Source organism: Myotis davidii, unplaced genomic scaffold (genome assembly GCF_000327345.1).
Source record: "Myotis davidii unplaced genomic scaffold, ASM32734v1 scaffold629, whole genome shotgun sequence".
NCBI classification, from domain to species: domain Eukaryota; kingdom Metazoa; phylum Chordata; class Mammalia; order Chiroptera; family Vespertilionidae; genus Myotis; species Myotis davidii.
This window is the reverse complement of record NW_006300210.1, coordinates 1,216,884-1,230,494: the sequence shown is the minus strand read 5'-3', so window position 1 is coordinate 1,230,494 and position 13,611 is coordinate 1,216,884. Positions and strand designations below refer to the sequence as shown.

Below are 13,611 nucleotides of genomic sequence, written 5' to 3'. Positions count from 1 at the left end.
ATGTCTGGCTTTGTGTAATCCTATATAATAAAGAGCTAATATGCTAATTAGACCGAATAGCAGGACGACTGTCCAGACGACCTTCCGGAGAACCTCTGGATGAAGCCAGGGCTGTGAGGGGCTGCGAGGGTCGGCCGAGGCAGCTGGGGCTGCAAGGGCCAAGCCCCTTGCATGAGTTTCGTGTATTGGGCCTCTAGACTATATATATATATAATTCTAGCTACCATCTGACTGTTCTCCTGGTAGCTATGACGTGGTGCAATGACCACCAGGGGGCAGACACTCTGACCAGAAGAAGAGGGAGACCGATTCGCTATGGGTTAGGTTGCTGCTGGGGCACTGTTGGCCCTAAATCTGCTTCACCCGTACCCTGGACCCAGAGATCGGTTTCGGCCTGATTCCCGCAGGCCAGGCCAAGGGACCCCACTGGTACACAAATCCGTGCACCAGGCCTCCAGTAGTATATAATGGCTCTCTAATAAATTTAACCACGAAAAATTTTTTTTAATGTGCCTGCATTCTGCTAATTTATAAAATAACAGGATGCTGTCAGATAAAATTTCATGAAAATGATCTACAAACCAGACTGTCAAAAGTGAAAGGTACTCAGGCACTACTGAGGGGCAAGGCGTATAAGGAAACCACTGGACAGGTTTCCCATGACTGTGGGGAAACAATGTACTGGAACAGAGCTCACATTACCCTGATTTGCAAGTTACTGTGAGGTCACAGGAAATCCTGAAATGTTTTCCACATTTTCTTTTATACATTTTATGTCAAATTTCCTGCAATTGAAATCATAAACTCTCCTACTGCTGGAATCTCCTCTGGAGGAAAGGGGATCTTGTGACATTCCCCCATGAACACCTAATAACTCAACTCCTACCAGGGTAACAAGAAACTGAAAGACAGAATTGAAAATGGACTCTGATAAGGCTGAAATGTCAGATGCCCTAACTCTTTCGAAATGAAAACCAAACTGATGTTTTTAGGACAACTCTCAAAGTGCATTTAATCTAGTGACGGTGGACTTTTCTTTAGAAGAGATAACAGAAGAAATGATAGACTGTCCCAAAGACATAAGCCCACCATTTCCCCAAATCTCTCATCCAAAATGTATTTGTGGATTTATGTTCTAATTTTAAAATGGAATTTTTCTATGTGGATATTCTTAACGTGATTCACGCTCCTGACAGCCGTACTTTATTGTCCCCACTATGTTTATGAAAGGATCAGTCAGATTTAAGTAAAAGGCCTGCATTTAAAATATTCTCTCAGGATTTATTACAACTGTGGAATTTAAAAAATAGCTTTTAAATGGTCAAACGCTCCATTTTAATATAAATCCAAGCCAAACGACTCAGGTTCCTTCATGAATAGATTTTTTTTTTTTAAGGTTTGTTGAATCATGAGTTATGAGGACACATTACCTCTCCTGACATGTCAGGGGCCATCGGGACAGCGGGCCACAGAGATGAGTAGATTCCGAAGAACACCACCCAGAGTGCGATGCTGCCCCAGATCGCCACGTGGCTGAACTGCGGAGGAAGGGGATCGGAGTCAAAAGACCTTTAGGTAGAGGGAGTACACAAACACTAACAAAGCCTTCACAAATTCCCCTATTAACTTTTTATTACATCCGTGAAATATTATCTCTGGGCATTTCTAAATAATTGTGTGTGTGTGTGTGCGTGTGCGTGTGTGTTTTAACTGGATCTTCTGTTAATTGCTAATCTTTTCTCACAACAATTATGATGTCTGTGGTCTTGGCATTTGGAACTGTTCTTTCTCTACCTCCTTTGTGGGTCTCTCAGTCTTTTTTATTTTTAGAGAGAAAGGAAGTACGGTGGGGGGAAGGGAGAGAGAGAGAGAAACATGGACAGGCTGCCTCTTGCATGCCCCCTACCGGGGATTGAGTCCAAAACCCGGTCATGTGCCCTGACTGGGAATGGAACTGGCAATGTTTTGGTGCACGGGACAACGCCCAACCAACTGAGCCACACCGGCCAGGGCACTCTTATTTTTTTAAAATCCCCTACAATTTTTAAGCTTTCTTGATTTTTCTCTCTGCATGCTCTCACTGAAAGATGTTAGACATTTGTGTGAATACTATTTTTTTTTGTCCATGAGAATCAAATCCAAATTTCTTATGCCAATCTTTCCCCTGAGCATCAAACTTAAAATTTTTCTTTCTTTTTTTACTAACTCTGTCTACCTGGATGTGACTATACTTCAAAACGAAGGTACCTAAAATGGAACTTGTTTTATCCATACTGGATATTTACAAATGTCTGAGGACAAATCTTTTGCTAATATTATTAGCTTTAAGAAATCATTTTGCACTAGGTTTTCTGCCAAATGCCAGTCTTACGACACACTCTACTAAGAAACAATTCCTTGTCTGTAAGTTTAAAAGCCTCCCCTATTCCTGGGATATTCACAATATACAATTATACATTGAAGACTCTGAGAAGTCTTTGTGGTAAATAAACTTGTTTTACTCAATATTTCCAAACAAGAATCCCTGGTTCTCTCTCCTCCATCCCTGACCCCCCACAATTAACAACCTGTAGAAGGAACTAGGGCTAAAGGATACATAAAGTCAGAATGAAAAACTACAACAAAAGTGGCAATAACACATAAGTAAACGTGACATTTCTTGGTTGAGATTAGCGATACTCTTACCCATGTCCAATATGATGTCTCCAATCCAGCTTTCAAACACACAGTTATCACCACAAACTAAAATGCAAGGGAAAATGTTATTTTTAAAATAAATACGATAGTTCACAGAATGATTGAAAGTGAGATATATAAAGAACAAGTATCTCTGAATTAGATGATGGAACTACTTTATTCCCAGGCCTTGTACGTCTAACAAGAATCAAGTGAATTGGCTGTTGGTTGTTGGCTGAACATTACGACCAGAACTGTCCGTCAGCATTGCAGCCCTGCATGCCCCACAGCCTTAGGGTCCATCCACGAGGCCCCTGAGCATGTGTCTGCCTGCTTCTTGTGCACTTTGTGAATAGTGATGGAGCTATGTCTGCAGTTACTTGCGTTTTAAAGCCTGCTTTAATTTTACTTTATATCATTTTTAATGCATAGGGCCCCCTACTTTCTGAATTTTAAAGATCATTCTAAAAGTAATATAAATGGATATTTAGAAATCTAAACACTTACTTTGTAACCTAACTTACAGTAAAACTCTACAGAGCAGGATATAAGAGCTTGTTATATGCTGTAAATACCACCCCTCATCGTCGGTGACTATGCTACTAATTCTGAAGTAAGGGGACGAGGTTTAATGAACCGCCCTGTGTTTTCCATGGGATCACACAATGGTTACATGGACTTGGCCTGGAGTCAGACCATGTGTGCTCAAGACTCCATCATTTATTAGCTGTTTCAGTTAAAAAACAAGGCAAGTTCCTTGACATCTCTGCGTCTCAACTCCTTCATCTGCGAACTGGGACTGATAAAACTTACCTACCTTATTGGGGTTTGAGTATAAAACACTAAGAACTGTGCTTAGCACTGTACTTGATCAATGATTGTATATTTAGAATTAATACAATTTTATACATTGTCAGTAGTCAAGGGAAGTCTACAGTGATGAAAGTGTGATGTTGGTGAAATGTCCCCAAAGAGTGGAGATTTCTCTCCCATCATAGTTATCATGAGACTCTAGAATAATCACTGCTTAAACACCCAAGAATAGTAAAAGCAAAAACATTAACAAGGACAGTAAAATAAAACTGAGGAAAAAGGGATAAGGAAGAGAACAAGGGCAAATGGGGGGAGGAATAAGAGTAAAGAGGGAATATTGAAAATAATAGCAACCAAAGTACTATAAAGTCAGTGAACCTAAATGACATTTTAATAACCTAACGTGGAACCATCTTTTACTAATCAAAACATCTCATTTCATTCTTAAAGGGAAGTGCAACGAACCCTTAAATCCAGAAATGCAGGCATTTAAATTTGAAAATAAAATGAGCACATATGAAAGCATTCCCTTTTACATGCAAACCAGGCAAATGTCCTGCACTCACCGTGTAAACGAAGTTGCCCAACAGCAGATAGTCGGAGGTTTTCCCATTTCCAAACACAGTACCTACATGAAAAGAAGAGAAGCTTGTTAGAAAAGAAAATAAACAAGGTCCTTTCAGAATCCATTCAAAGATAAATCAACTCAGAAGTGGCAAGCAAAAGAACGGTAACCAAGGGCCACACAATGGAGCTAGAAATAAGACCAAAAAGTGTGCCGACGGAGTCTCACAAAGTTGCTATGAATATGGGTCACAAATTGAAAACGAATTTCCATGAGCCAATATGAAGGAAACCTGACTTGCTCACCAATTCTCAGGGTCCATGAGATAAAAAAAAAAAAAAATCAAACTAATTGTTCAAGCAAAGCTTAATGCTGTGAGCACTGAGACAGGAGGAGGCCTCTGACCCCTTAAGAGAGAACTTTGATAACAATATAGATGAGGGTTTAGGAAGCCTTCAAGGGTATTCTTAAAATTAAACCGACTTTTTGGGTTACTATGAATGTTTTTATTGATTTTTAGAGAGGGAGGAAGAGAGAGGGGGAGAGGGATCAAACCTGCAGCCCGGGCACGTGACCTGACCAGGTGTAGAACCGGTGACCTTTTGGTGTAGGGGAGGATGCTCAACCAACTGAGCGGCACTAGCCAGGGCTTGACAGCTGTTTCAATGCGGGCGCATGACAATGAGGAATGTAATGACTGCTAGTGCAGTGACATCTCTATTGTGCCAAGGTACCAGCAGTGTCACCCACCACTGCTTTTGTATCAGCGGTGAAAAAGATAAACAATGTCTTGATAATATTACAAAATATTTGAAACTGAAATTTTGACCTCCTGGACCTAATGGACCACTAAAAAGTCATAGGTATTCCTAGATGCACACTTTGAGAACTGCTGAAGTAAGGGAATAAGTAAGTTTATTTGAAAAAGTAAACATTGACTGGAGAACTTGTCTAAGATCAAGGCATTCTGAATTGTACGCTGGATTTCAATATCCCATGGTTCCAAAAAGTGGAAGTAATTCAAATATCCACCAATTGATAAATGGATAACAGACTGTGGTATAGACAGACACAAGAATGTAGTTTTTGGTCAAAAAGAGGAAAGAAATACTGAGTCATGCTGCAACAAGGATAAACCAAGGTCACATATGACATGATTCCACAGAGACAAAATCCACAGAGATGAAAATTTGAGGACACCGGGGGCTGCGGGGAAGGTGGAGAGGAATGGGAAGTGACTGCTAATGGGGATGGATCTCCTTTATGGAGTGATGGAATGTTCTGGCATTAGACAGTGGCGACATTTGCATTATTCTGTGCCTATACTAAAAACCACTGAATTGTGTAATTTAAAAAGGTGAATTTTATGGTATGTGAATTATATCTTAAAAAAAAATTCCCAGTGTGCTTCCCTAGTCTAAATCTACTTTAATTAGATTTCTCACCACACTCATTTCCGTGGCCTAGAAAATGAGAAGTATTTACTGCTGCACTGGCAAAGCAATTCATAAAGGCACGAGATCAAAATCTCCGACTAGAGCATGAAACTGCTGCCTTCTCATAACACTCACCCACCCCATTCATGCTGCAGACCCTTGTTAACACGCTGACAATGCACTGAGTGCCTACAATGAGCCAGGCTCTGTTCTAAGTACTGCACATACAACAGTGAACTAAGCGAACAATTCCCTCATCTTCTGGAGCTTTGATTCCAGCAGAGGAGAAAGACAATTAAGAATAAGTAAAAATGTCACACCTCCATAGACAAGTACCATGAAGAGGAAACAAGACCACAATGGGGTAGTGACAGGGGCAGTGGGGACAGGGGTGGCTCTTTCAGATGAAGGTGATCTGAGAGGGCCTCTCTGAGCATGAACCTGGGGAGTGAGGGAGAGAGCCGGCAGGAACGTCTGGGTGAAGAAAGGATGTGCATGGAGGCATGGGGAGAAGGGAAGTGGGGGAGGAAATCAGACGAAGGTCGGGGCTGTGGATTCTGCCCTGAGTGTGACAGAAGTCTGTGGGTTTTGAGAAAAAGACGCCGGGTCTGATGTACATATTGCAAGGACCGCTCTGGCTGCCGGGGGAGAACAGACTGTGGGTGAGCAAGGACGCATGGCCAGCCCTCTTCTGTGGGCAGTCATTAACTCGTAGTCAGCGAGGCATGGCCTGTACCTCCAAGAGACTGACAAACCCCTGGGTGGAGTTTTAATGGCTAGTTGGGGGGCACAGGCACCGGATGGCCGGCTGTCTTCCTCAGGGTCCCAAGGCAGCTCCAGCTTAAGCAACGCCGAGATCTCTTTTCTACAGTGGCCACTTCATCATTTTTATGCGTATAGGAAATTCACCACGATCCCATTTCTCAAAGCTGACAGAGTCACTCCACTTCCTCCACACAAGCAGAGAAAAAGCTTACACTCCACGCTGAATGCAAAAACAGATTAAAACTCTCATTCAAGACATCGGCTCAAGTCTACTTGGAAATACTAGCATGTCTGATTAGGCACAGCATCAAGCGCTTGAGACAAGCCTCGCAGGTATAATAAACAGACTACATAAAATATTAGCACCATTGTCTTCAAACAATGCATCAACAGAGGACAAAAAGAGCCCTAAAATTTAATTCTCTGCAAGTTGGGAAAACATGAGAAGTAGAGAAGAAAGGCTTTGCATATATTAAATCACTTTCTCCCAAAGGAATAATAAAACTCTTAAGAGTGTGTACGACTTTTGGATGCATGTATTTTAGGTTAAGGAAGACCATATAATGAAACCGCCATGAGTTTTAACATATACTGACAATGAGCTGGTTTTCTAAAAAAAAGTAAGAAGTCATTTATTAGCATTCGTATCCTTTCTACTTACCATACTGAAGGGCTTTTAGTGGAAACCAAAACAGAATGACGGAGTGGAAGAGGCCATTTAAACAATGAACCCAGAAAACCTGGGGGAAAACAAAAATCCATGAGAACCATTTGCGATAAACTAGCTCTGTGAACTCTGACCTCTCTTTTTATCTGTGGGCTAGATTCACAGAACGTGGCTCTGTCGGGCCCCCGCTGTGAATTAATAGAACTGACAGACACTTCTGCCTCTCAGACCTTCATGGGTCATTTATTTATTGTTATGTTTCGCAAAATGTTTTTGCAGCTTCACTGACATTTTTTGTACCTTTTAAAACCAAGCATTCAAAGTTTAAATTTCTGCCTGAAAAAGAAAATTTAAAATAATGCAGAGCCTGAAATTCTTTTTAAGGAGGACCACATTCCTAATTGTAGAAGAAGAGAGTTTTGAAAAGATCATAATTCGGTCAAATCCTTACTTTCTCTTTCCCATGTGAAATAAAAATGTAAACTTTTCAATGGTAGGGATATAATGCATTCATATTCTCTCTCGGTCTCTCTCCATATATAGGTATTTTATACATATACACACATATTATATACTAAAACTAGTAGGTATTACACTTAAATTGTGCAATTCCTTAGAGTAAAGCATTGCCAGTATAACTGAATTTATAAAAAGCTTTTCACAATTTTTAATACCTGCCAACATTAAACTTTCTACAGTTACAATATCATTTAACAGTTTATTACTTTGCACATCAATTGTATTTTAAGAAGAAGAAGAGAGCCAGAATCACTGGTATGCTCTTTGTAACATGGCTAGGAAAGATTAAATTCTAGAAAAACTGTTTAGCATTCTTACGGCCCTTTGAACAATCGCAGTTTGTCATCTAAAAAGTGATTCTTGCACGCCAGACTTATGCTAAATAAATTGTCGTGTATTAATAGTTTTAAGCTGTTCAAACAACAGAAATTAAGTTGCCTGCCTCCCAAAATTTTCCACTGTGATTTCAATCTCCTTTGTTAGTTCACGCAGCCACACCGGATTGTATGATCCAATTTACGCTCCAATACATTACACATTTGAACTTGTGTTCCTCATTAACCTTTGTCTCCTCTCCTCACTATGTCATCACCACACGTTTTCATTTGACAGAAAGCACAGGTGGGTGCAAGAAAAATTAGTTCTACTTTTCCATTTTCCTGACCGCTACTTATTGTCACATGCTAATCCTTTAACCCCTGTCCTGACCTCAGAACCTCCGACCCTTTTTACCATAACAAACGTAATCACCGTCATTCAGGGCAACAATGCTGCTACACTGGGGGCCCACGGCAACCGCTGTGTACACAAGTATGCATTTTGTGGCCATTTGCCCCTGAATTTTAAAACACGTCTATGGGATTTAATCAAAGAATCTTCACTGAAATCATTAGAAAAACACATCAACCCTCCCTACAAAAAATGCTGGGCAGTTCATGTGTGTACAAATTCGCAAATGGATACAGAAGTTCAGGGATGGCAAAAGTAGGTTTACAGTTGTTCATAGGGAAGAAGACAAATAATAAAATAATATTACAAGAATGAACTCTTTCATGTACTCACAACTGGAGACCTACTTTTGCCCGCCCCTGTATAATCTATTTGGGTTGATCTGATGACTTTTTGAAATGCGTGGGCTCTGCAGACAATGAAATACTTTGTAAACAACTAAAAAAATTGTCAAGTTTGCAAGGAAGAATGCATTCACATTGAAACTATACTACCCGGTACACCTTATCCCAGGCCACAAAAACGCGACGGTGCAAAGAGCATGCGAGGATGTGGCTGTCCAGGAGTGGCACTGGGTGATCCTGTGGAATCTGTTTATAAGCGACAGAACCATGGCCCAGTGTGTGGCTGAGAAGTTCACTCTGGAGAGAGCACTGTGGTGCCTGAGCCATGGACGTTTGGGGGCCTGTGGCTGAGGTTGATACAAGAGTCTAGGTCGCTGAGAATTACTGTTCGTATGTCAATATGTCTGAACATGCCGAGCACTCAGATACATTTTTCAGGGAAATAAGAGCTCACAGAGTACTGTGGCTGCCTACCTGAAAATACCCACCATAGGTAACGAACGTTACGGCAAGGTGGTGGAATTGAAGACAAACTGGATATCATATATAAGTTTTAAAAAATCCAAAAACAATTCATTCAAAAATAAAGGCATAGACATTTCATATCACAAATTGGAATAGTTTCAAGAGACCATTAAAAATACTTTCCAGAACTAATGGTCTTAAGCCCAAGAACTCTTTCATTTTTTTAAAGAAATTAACCATATTCAGTTACTTAAAATAATGCCATTGAGTTGTATGTACATGTACACCTGGCCATGCGTGCACAGTGCATCCATGAAGACCTCACCTCAGAAGATGAACAACATCCTGGCTATAAACTCAACACCAGCATTTATGGTGTGAGGTTAGAGACACTGAAACACCTGTTTCATTTTATTTTCTTGGTATACTCAGAAGAAATGTCATTTGAGAGCTTCAAAAATATTTAAGATTTCCTACACTAACTGTCCTGAATTCAAAACACCCAATCTAGGTTACATCTCATTATTAGCAACATGCTAACAGACATGTACTCTATTAAATGAGAACAATTCTGTTACTTTTATTATAGTTTCAAAATGACATTCATCTTGACTGTTATAAAATTAAAAAAAAAATTCTGCCTCACACTAAACCAAAACTAGAATTCCTAGAAAATACTTTAAACATATACTTGCAGGGAAGGAAACTGCAGAAAATGAGCTATTTTTGTGGTTGGGGTGAATAAATACCAGGGAGCACAAGAGCTGACAATAGTCCATGCCATGTTATGCAGGATAAAAACCCAGAATATGATTTTAGATAAAATGCTGGCTATTTTATCTTGTATTTTAATTTTTATGGCTTGGGAATACTGAATGTTATGACTGAGGTTTTTTCCCCCAGCGACTGTAATTTGTAATGCTCGATACAAACAATATAATACTCTGCAGAGGACAAAGTTAGTTCATAAAACAGGTAACCAGTGGAGAATGCTCCACCGCCCCTCACCACCTCACACACGTAAAGAAGACCCGCTCAGTCTTGGGTGACGGACCTCTGTGAAGGGCAAGGCCGCAGAGACCGGCAGTCAGGGGGCCAAAGGGACCCTCACATCTGTCTGTCTGCCAGACCCCGTTCCCTGCTGCCTGGCAAGTCCCAGTGAATCACGGTTACATTTTAATTTTATAACAACATAAACAAAAACCTTGTCAGTCCATACCAGAGCCTTAGGTAAGCCTGACTCGCCACAGTCGACACCCTGGAGTTGTTCCCCTGGTTCTGCGAGACCAGATGCCCCAAGTAATTAAAGCAGCAAAGCAACCCCCCTCCCCTCCTCTCCCCCCGACCCCCCTGAATGTGTGGCAGGACGTCATATCGTACCTTGGTGTTGAAGTCCAGGGCGTTCTGAGACGTTTTGTATAATTCAGGATACTTCAACATATTCTCTTTCCTGCATGATCTCTCAAATATGCCCAGTGTTAAGGGAGGCATTGCTGTAAACATCTGAAGTACACAATGGGTCATTACACCAAGCAGCCAAAGGCAGGTGAACCTTTATCTCAAAGTATTCGACAATACAGGAAAAACCAAATGTTTCAGACTTACCACATTATAAAGACCTATACACCATCTCTCAAAGAGGATCTGTCCAGAAAAGCCATTAACAAAGGCAAACCAGATCTAGAAAGAAAACAAAACCCCACAAATTAGGACACACAAAAATAAGTGCATTGTGCTGAATCTGTTGTGTACTCAACCACTGCATAATAGCATAATATTTTCATGACTCTCTTGAAAATGGTGTTTCTTTGCTTTACTTTATAATTTGAAGGGATGTTTTCACAAGGGATCTGTTATTTAAGTCAAAGTTGGTTCCTCTTGTTGAAAAAAATAAAACTCCACAATTTTGTATCAACAGGCAATCACAGATTAAAAAAAATTAAATGTAATATCTTCTAAAAGGCACTTCAAGGAATATATTTTATGCCATTACACTCTTAGAACGTTATTTCCCTTTTAAAATATCTCCTGAGTTATTTAAAGATTATTATTGTTTTTATTATAAAAGAGCACATGTTTATTTAGAAGGTGAAAAAATTTCCTATAATAATACCATCACCATTTATTTTCTTCTGTGTTAATTGCATTCATATATCTCATTTATATACATTCATAAATTTATCTTGCAGGAAACCTACTGCATATAGATAGTATCATGTCCTGCTCCTCTCCCTCTTCTCATCATGTAATATGCATTTTCTTAAGTTGTTACATATCCTTTAAAATGATGTTAATGGATATATAACCTCTAAGGGTGGCTATAACTATTATTTAGCGTGCTTCCAGATTTATCTATCTATATATATGAAAGCCTAAATGACTGAACGACCGGACGACCAGTAGCTATGATGTGCACTGACCATCAGGGGGCAGACACTTAACGCAGGAGCTGCCCCTCGTGGTCAGTGTGCTCCCACAGAGGGAGCACCGCTCAGCTGACTGACGGGTGCCAGATGCCAGGCTCACGGCTGGCAAGTGCAGCTGTGGCAGCGTGAGCCTCTCCGGCCTCCACAACAGCGCTACCGAGCAGCAGATGCGGCAGGGGCAGCAGGGAGGGATGGTGCGGCACCTGGCCTGAGCTCGGGCTCCTCTCCGGCTGCCTGCCACTTTGCGCACTACTACATCCCTCAGGGGATGTCAGACTGCCTGGCATGTGAGGATCAGGCTGAAAACGGAGTCCGACATCCCCTAAGGGGTCCCAGATTGTGAGAGAGTGCAGGCCAGACTGAAGAGCCCCACCAGTGCATGAATCCGTGCACTGGGTCCCTAGTCCTATCTAATAAAGAGGGAATATGCTAATTGGCCCTCACGCTGTTGCGGAAATGGAGGGGCCCACAGCCAATAAGGGGGGAATATGCTGACTGCCACGCCCTCAAGGATGGCGGCCCACAGTCACAAGATGGCGGTGCCTGCCTCTGGAGTCCCCCAGTCCCCTCAGCCCCTCAGTGCTGGCCCAAGGTGCAGGCAAGCCTCGGATCGTGGCTGCCTGAGGCTCACGTAACCAGGGCCGACTGAGGCTTGCGCTGCCAGCAGTGGCAGCAGCAGAGGTGTGATGGGGCATCGCCTTCCCGCCCCTGAGGGTTCCCGGACTGTTTAGGGGGCAGGCCGGGCTTAGGGACTCCCCGTCCAGTGCATGAATTTTCATGCACCGGGCCTCTAGTTATATATAATTCTGAACTGAATGTTCTTACACAGAAGTCCCACATGTTTCTATATCTTTAGAATAAACTCTTTTTTTGGGGGGGTAAAAGGCAGCTTTATTGAAATATAATTGCTATACAAAAAAACTGCATACATCTAATGCATTCAATTTGGTGAATTTGAATATATGTACACCCATGAAATCATCACCACAATCGAGACAATAACACACCTCCAAAAATTTCCTGTGCCTCTTTGCCTTTCTTTCTTTTTTTCCAGGATGAATTTTTACAAGTGGAATTAGTAGGTCAAACTATATACACTTTTAAAATAGTTTTCGATAATTACAGCCATCAGAATACGAAATCCGAATTTATATATTAAGATATTTTATAACTTAAATTTATGCTTTGATAAAATAAATCTTTAATTAACCAAGCTAATGTCCTTCTGTATTTTGCAATTCTCTTAAAAATAGAAACCTTAATTGTTGGCTACAAAATTAAGGGGCAATAGAGAAAAATTCTATCCAACATGTGTAAGACAAATAATAACGTAGAGTGATATTAGTAAATCAGTAATTCCTACGTTATTTAAAATGTAGTTAGAATCATGTTGATCTGGAAGAGTGAAACGTCTGGCCCAGCAACGAGATGACACAAACACAAACACAAAAGCAAACACAACAACAAAAAACCTGTTCAGAGGAAAGCAGGTTTGACATGCCCAGCAAACGAATTTTTGAATCGGGGGTGCTGGGACTTTGCTCCACTTCACGTTTCATTTAACATCATTATGGAAGCATGAACTGCTACAAATTCACCATTTATCAGTATGTACCCAGGCCGACCCCCACAATGAACACTTTCTGTACCCACACTGATCTTTTTCCTGTTTATAGTGGGAAGGAGTGGAAAATGAATGTTTGCTTCAGGAGATGAAAAAGAAAACAAAGGAGTAATAGCGTGTGACAAATAAGTCCAAATTGTGTCAGGGTTATACACACATTAACAACAACAAGAGCATAGAAATTGGAGTCAAATCTGAAAGTATTGCTTGCTTTGCCACAGGTATTTACAGAAAAAAAGCTGAACATCTGTCCTAAACAAGGAGCCAGAGCATTCATTTGTGCATGCAAACTTTAAAAAAACTTATTAGCATCTTCATGTGAACGGAAGTTTATTCCTTAGGGTGGTGCTGCTGACGTCACCTTTTTTATTTTTATTTTTCAAGTGTTAAGTATACACAAATCGACAAGACAGACTTCAATGCTTGCTATTGTGTTTTCATATTTGACCTCTGTGAGATGTGGATTATGGAAACACACATTAGTGATACTCTGTGATCTACTGTGATATTACATACAAACAAGCTCTTTCAGGATTCCGAGGGTATGATGGAAATATAAGCAATTATTAAACCCAAACTTTC

General features: G+C 40.8%; 1 protein-coding gene across 1 annotated transcript in view; it reads right to left on the bottom strand.

Annotated features, from left to right (window-relative positions):
* The window catches only part of ATP8A1 (ATPase, aminophospholipid transporter (APLT), class I, type 8A, member 1), a 179,198-nt gene that overhangs the window by 32,005 nt on the left and 133,582 nt on the right, over positions 1-13,611 (bottom strand). The window contains exons 28-33 of the mRNA XM_006776615.2: positions 10,585-10,659; positions 10,360-10,482; positions 6,917-6,995; positions 4,056-4,117; positions 2,686-2,742; positions 1,431-1,538 (exon numbers count right to left, since the gene is read on the bottom strand). Of these exons, the coding sequence (XP_006776678.1) occupies positions 1,431-1,538; positions 2,686-2,742; positions 4,056-4,117; positions 6,917-6,995; positions 10,360-10,482; positions 10,585-10,659 (504 nt within the window). The remainder of the gene's footprint in view (positions 1-1,430; positions 1,539-2,685; positions 2,743-4,055; positions 4,118-6,916; positions 6,996-10,359; positions 10,483-10,584; positions 10,660-13,611) is intronic.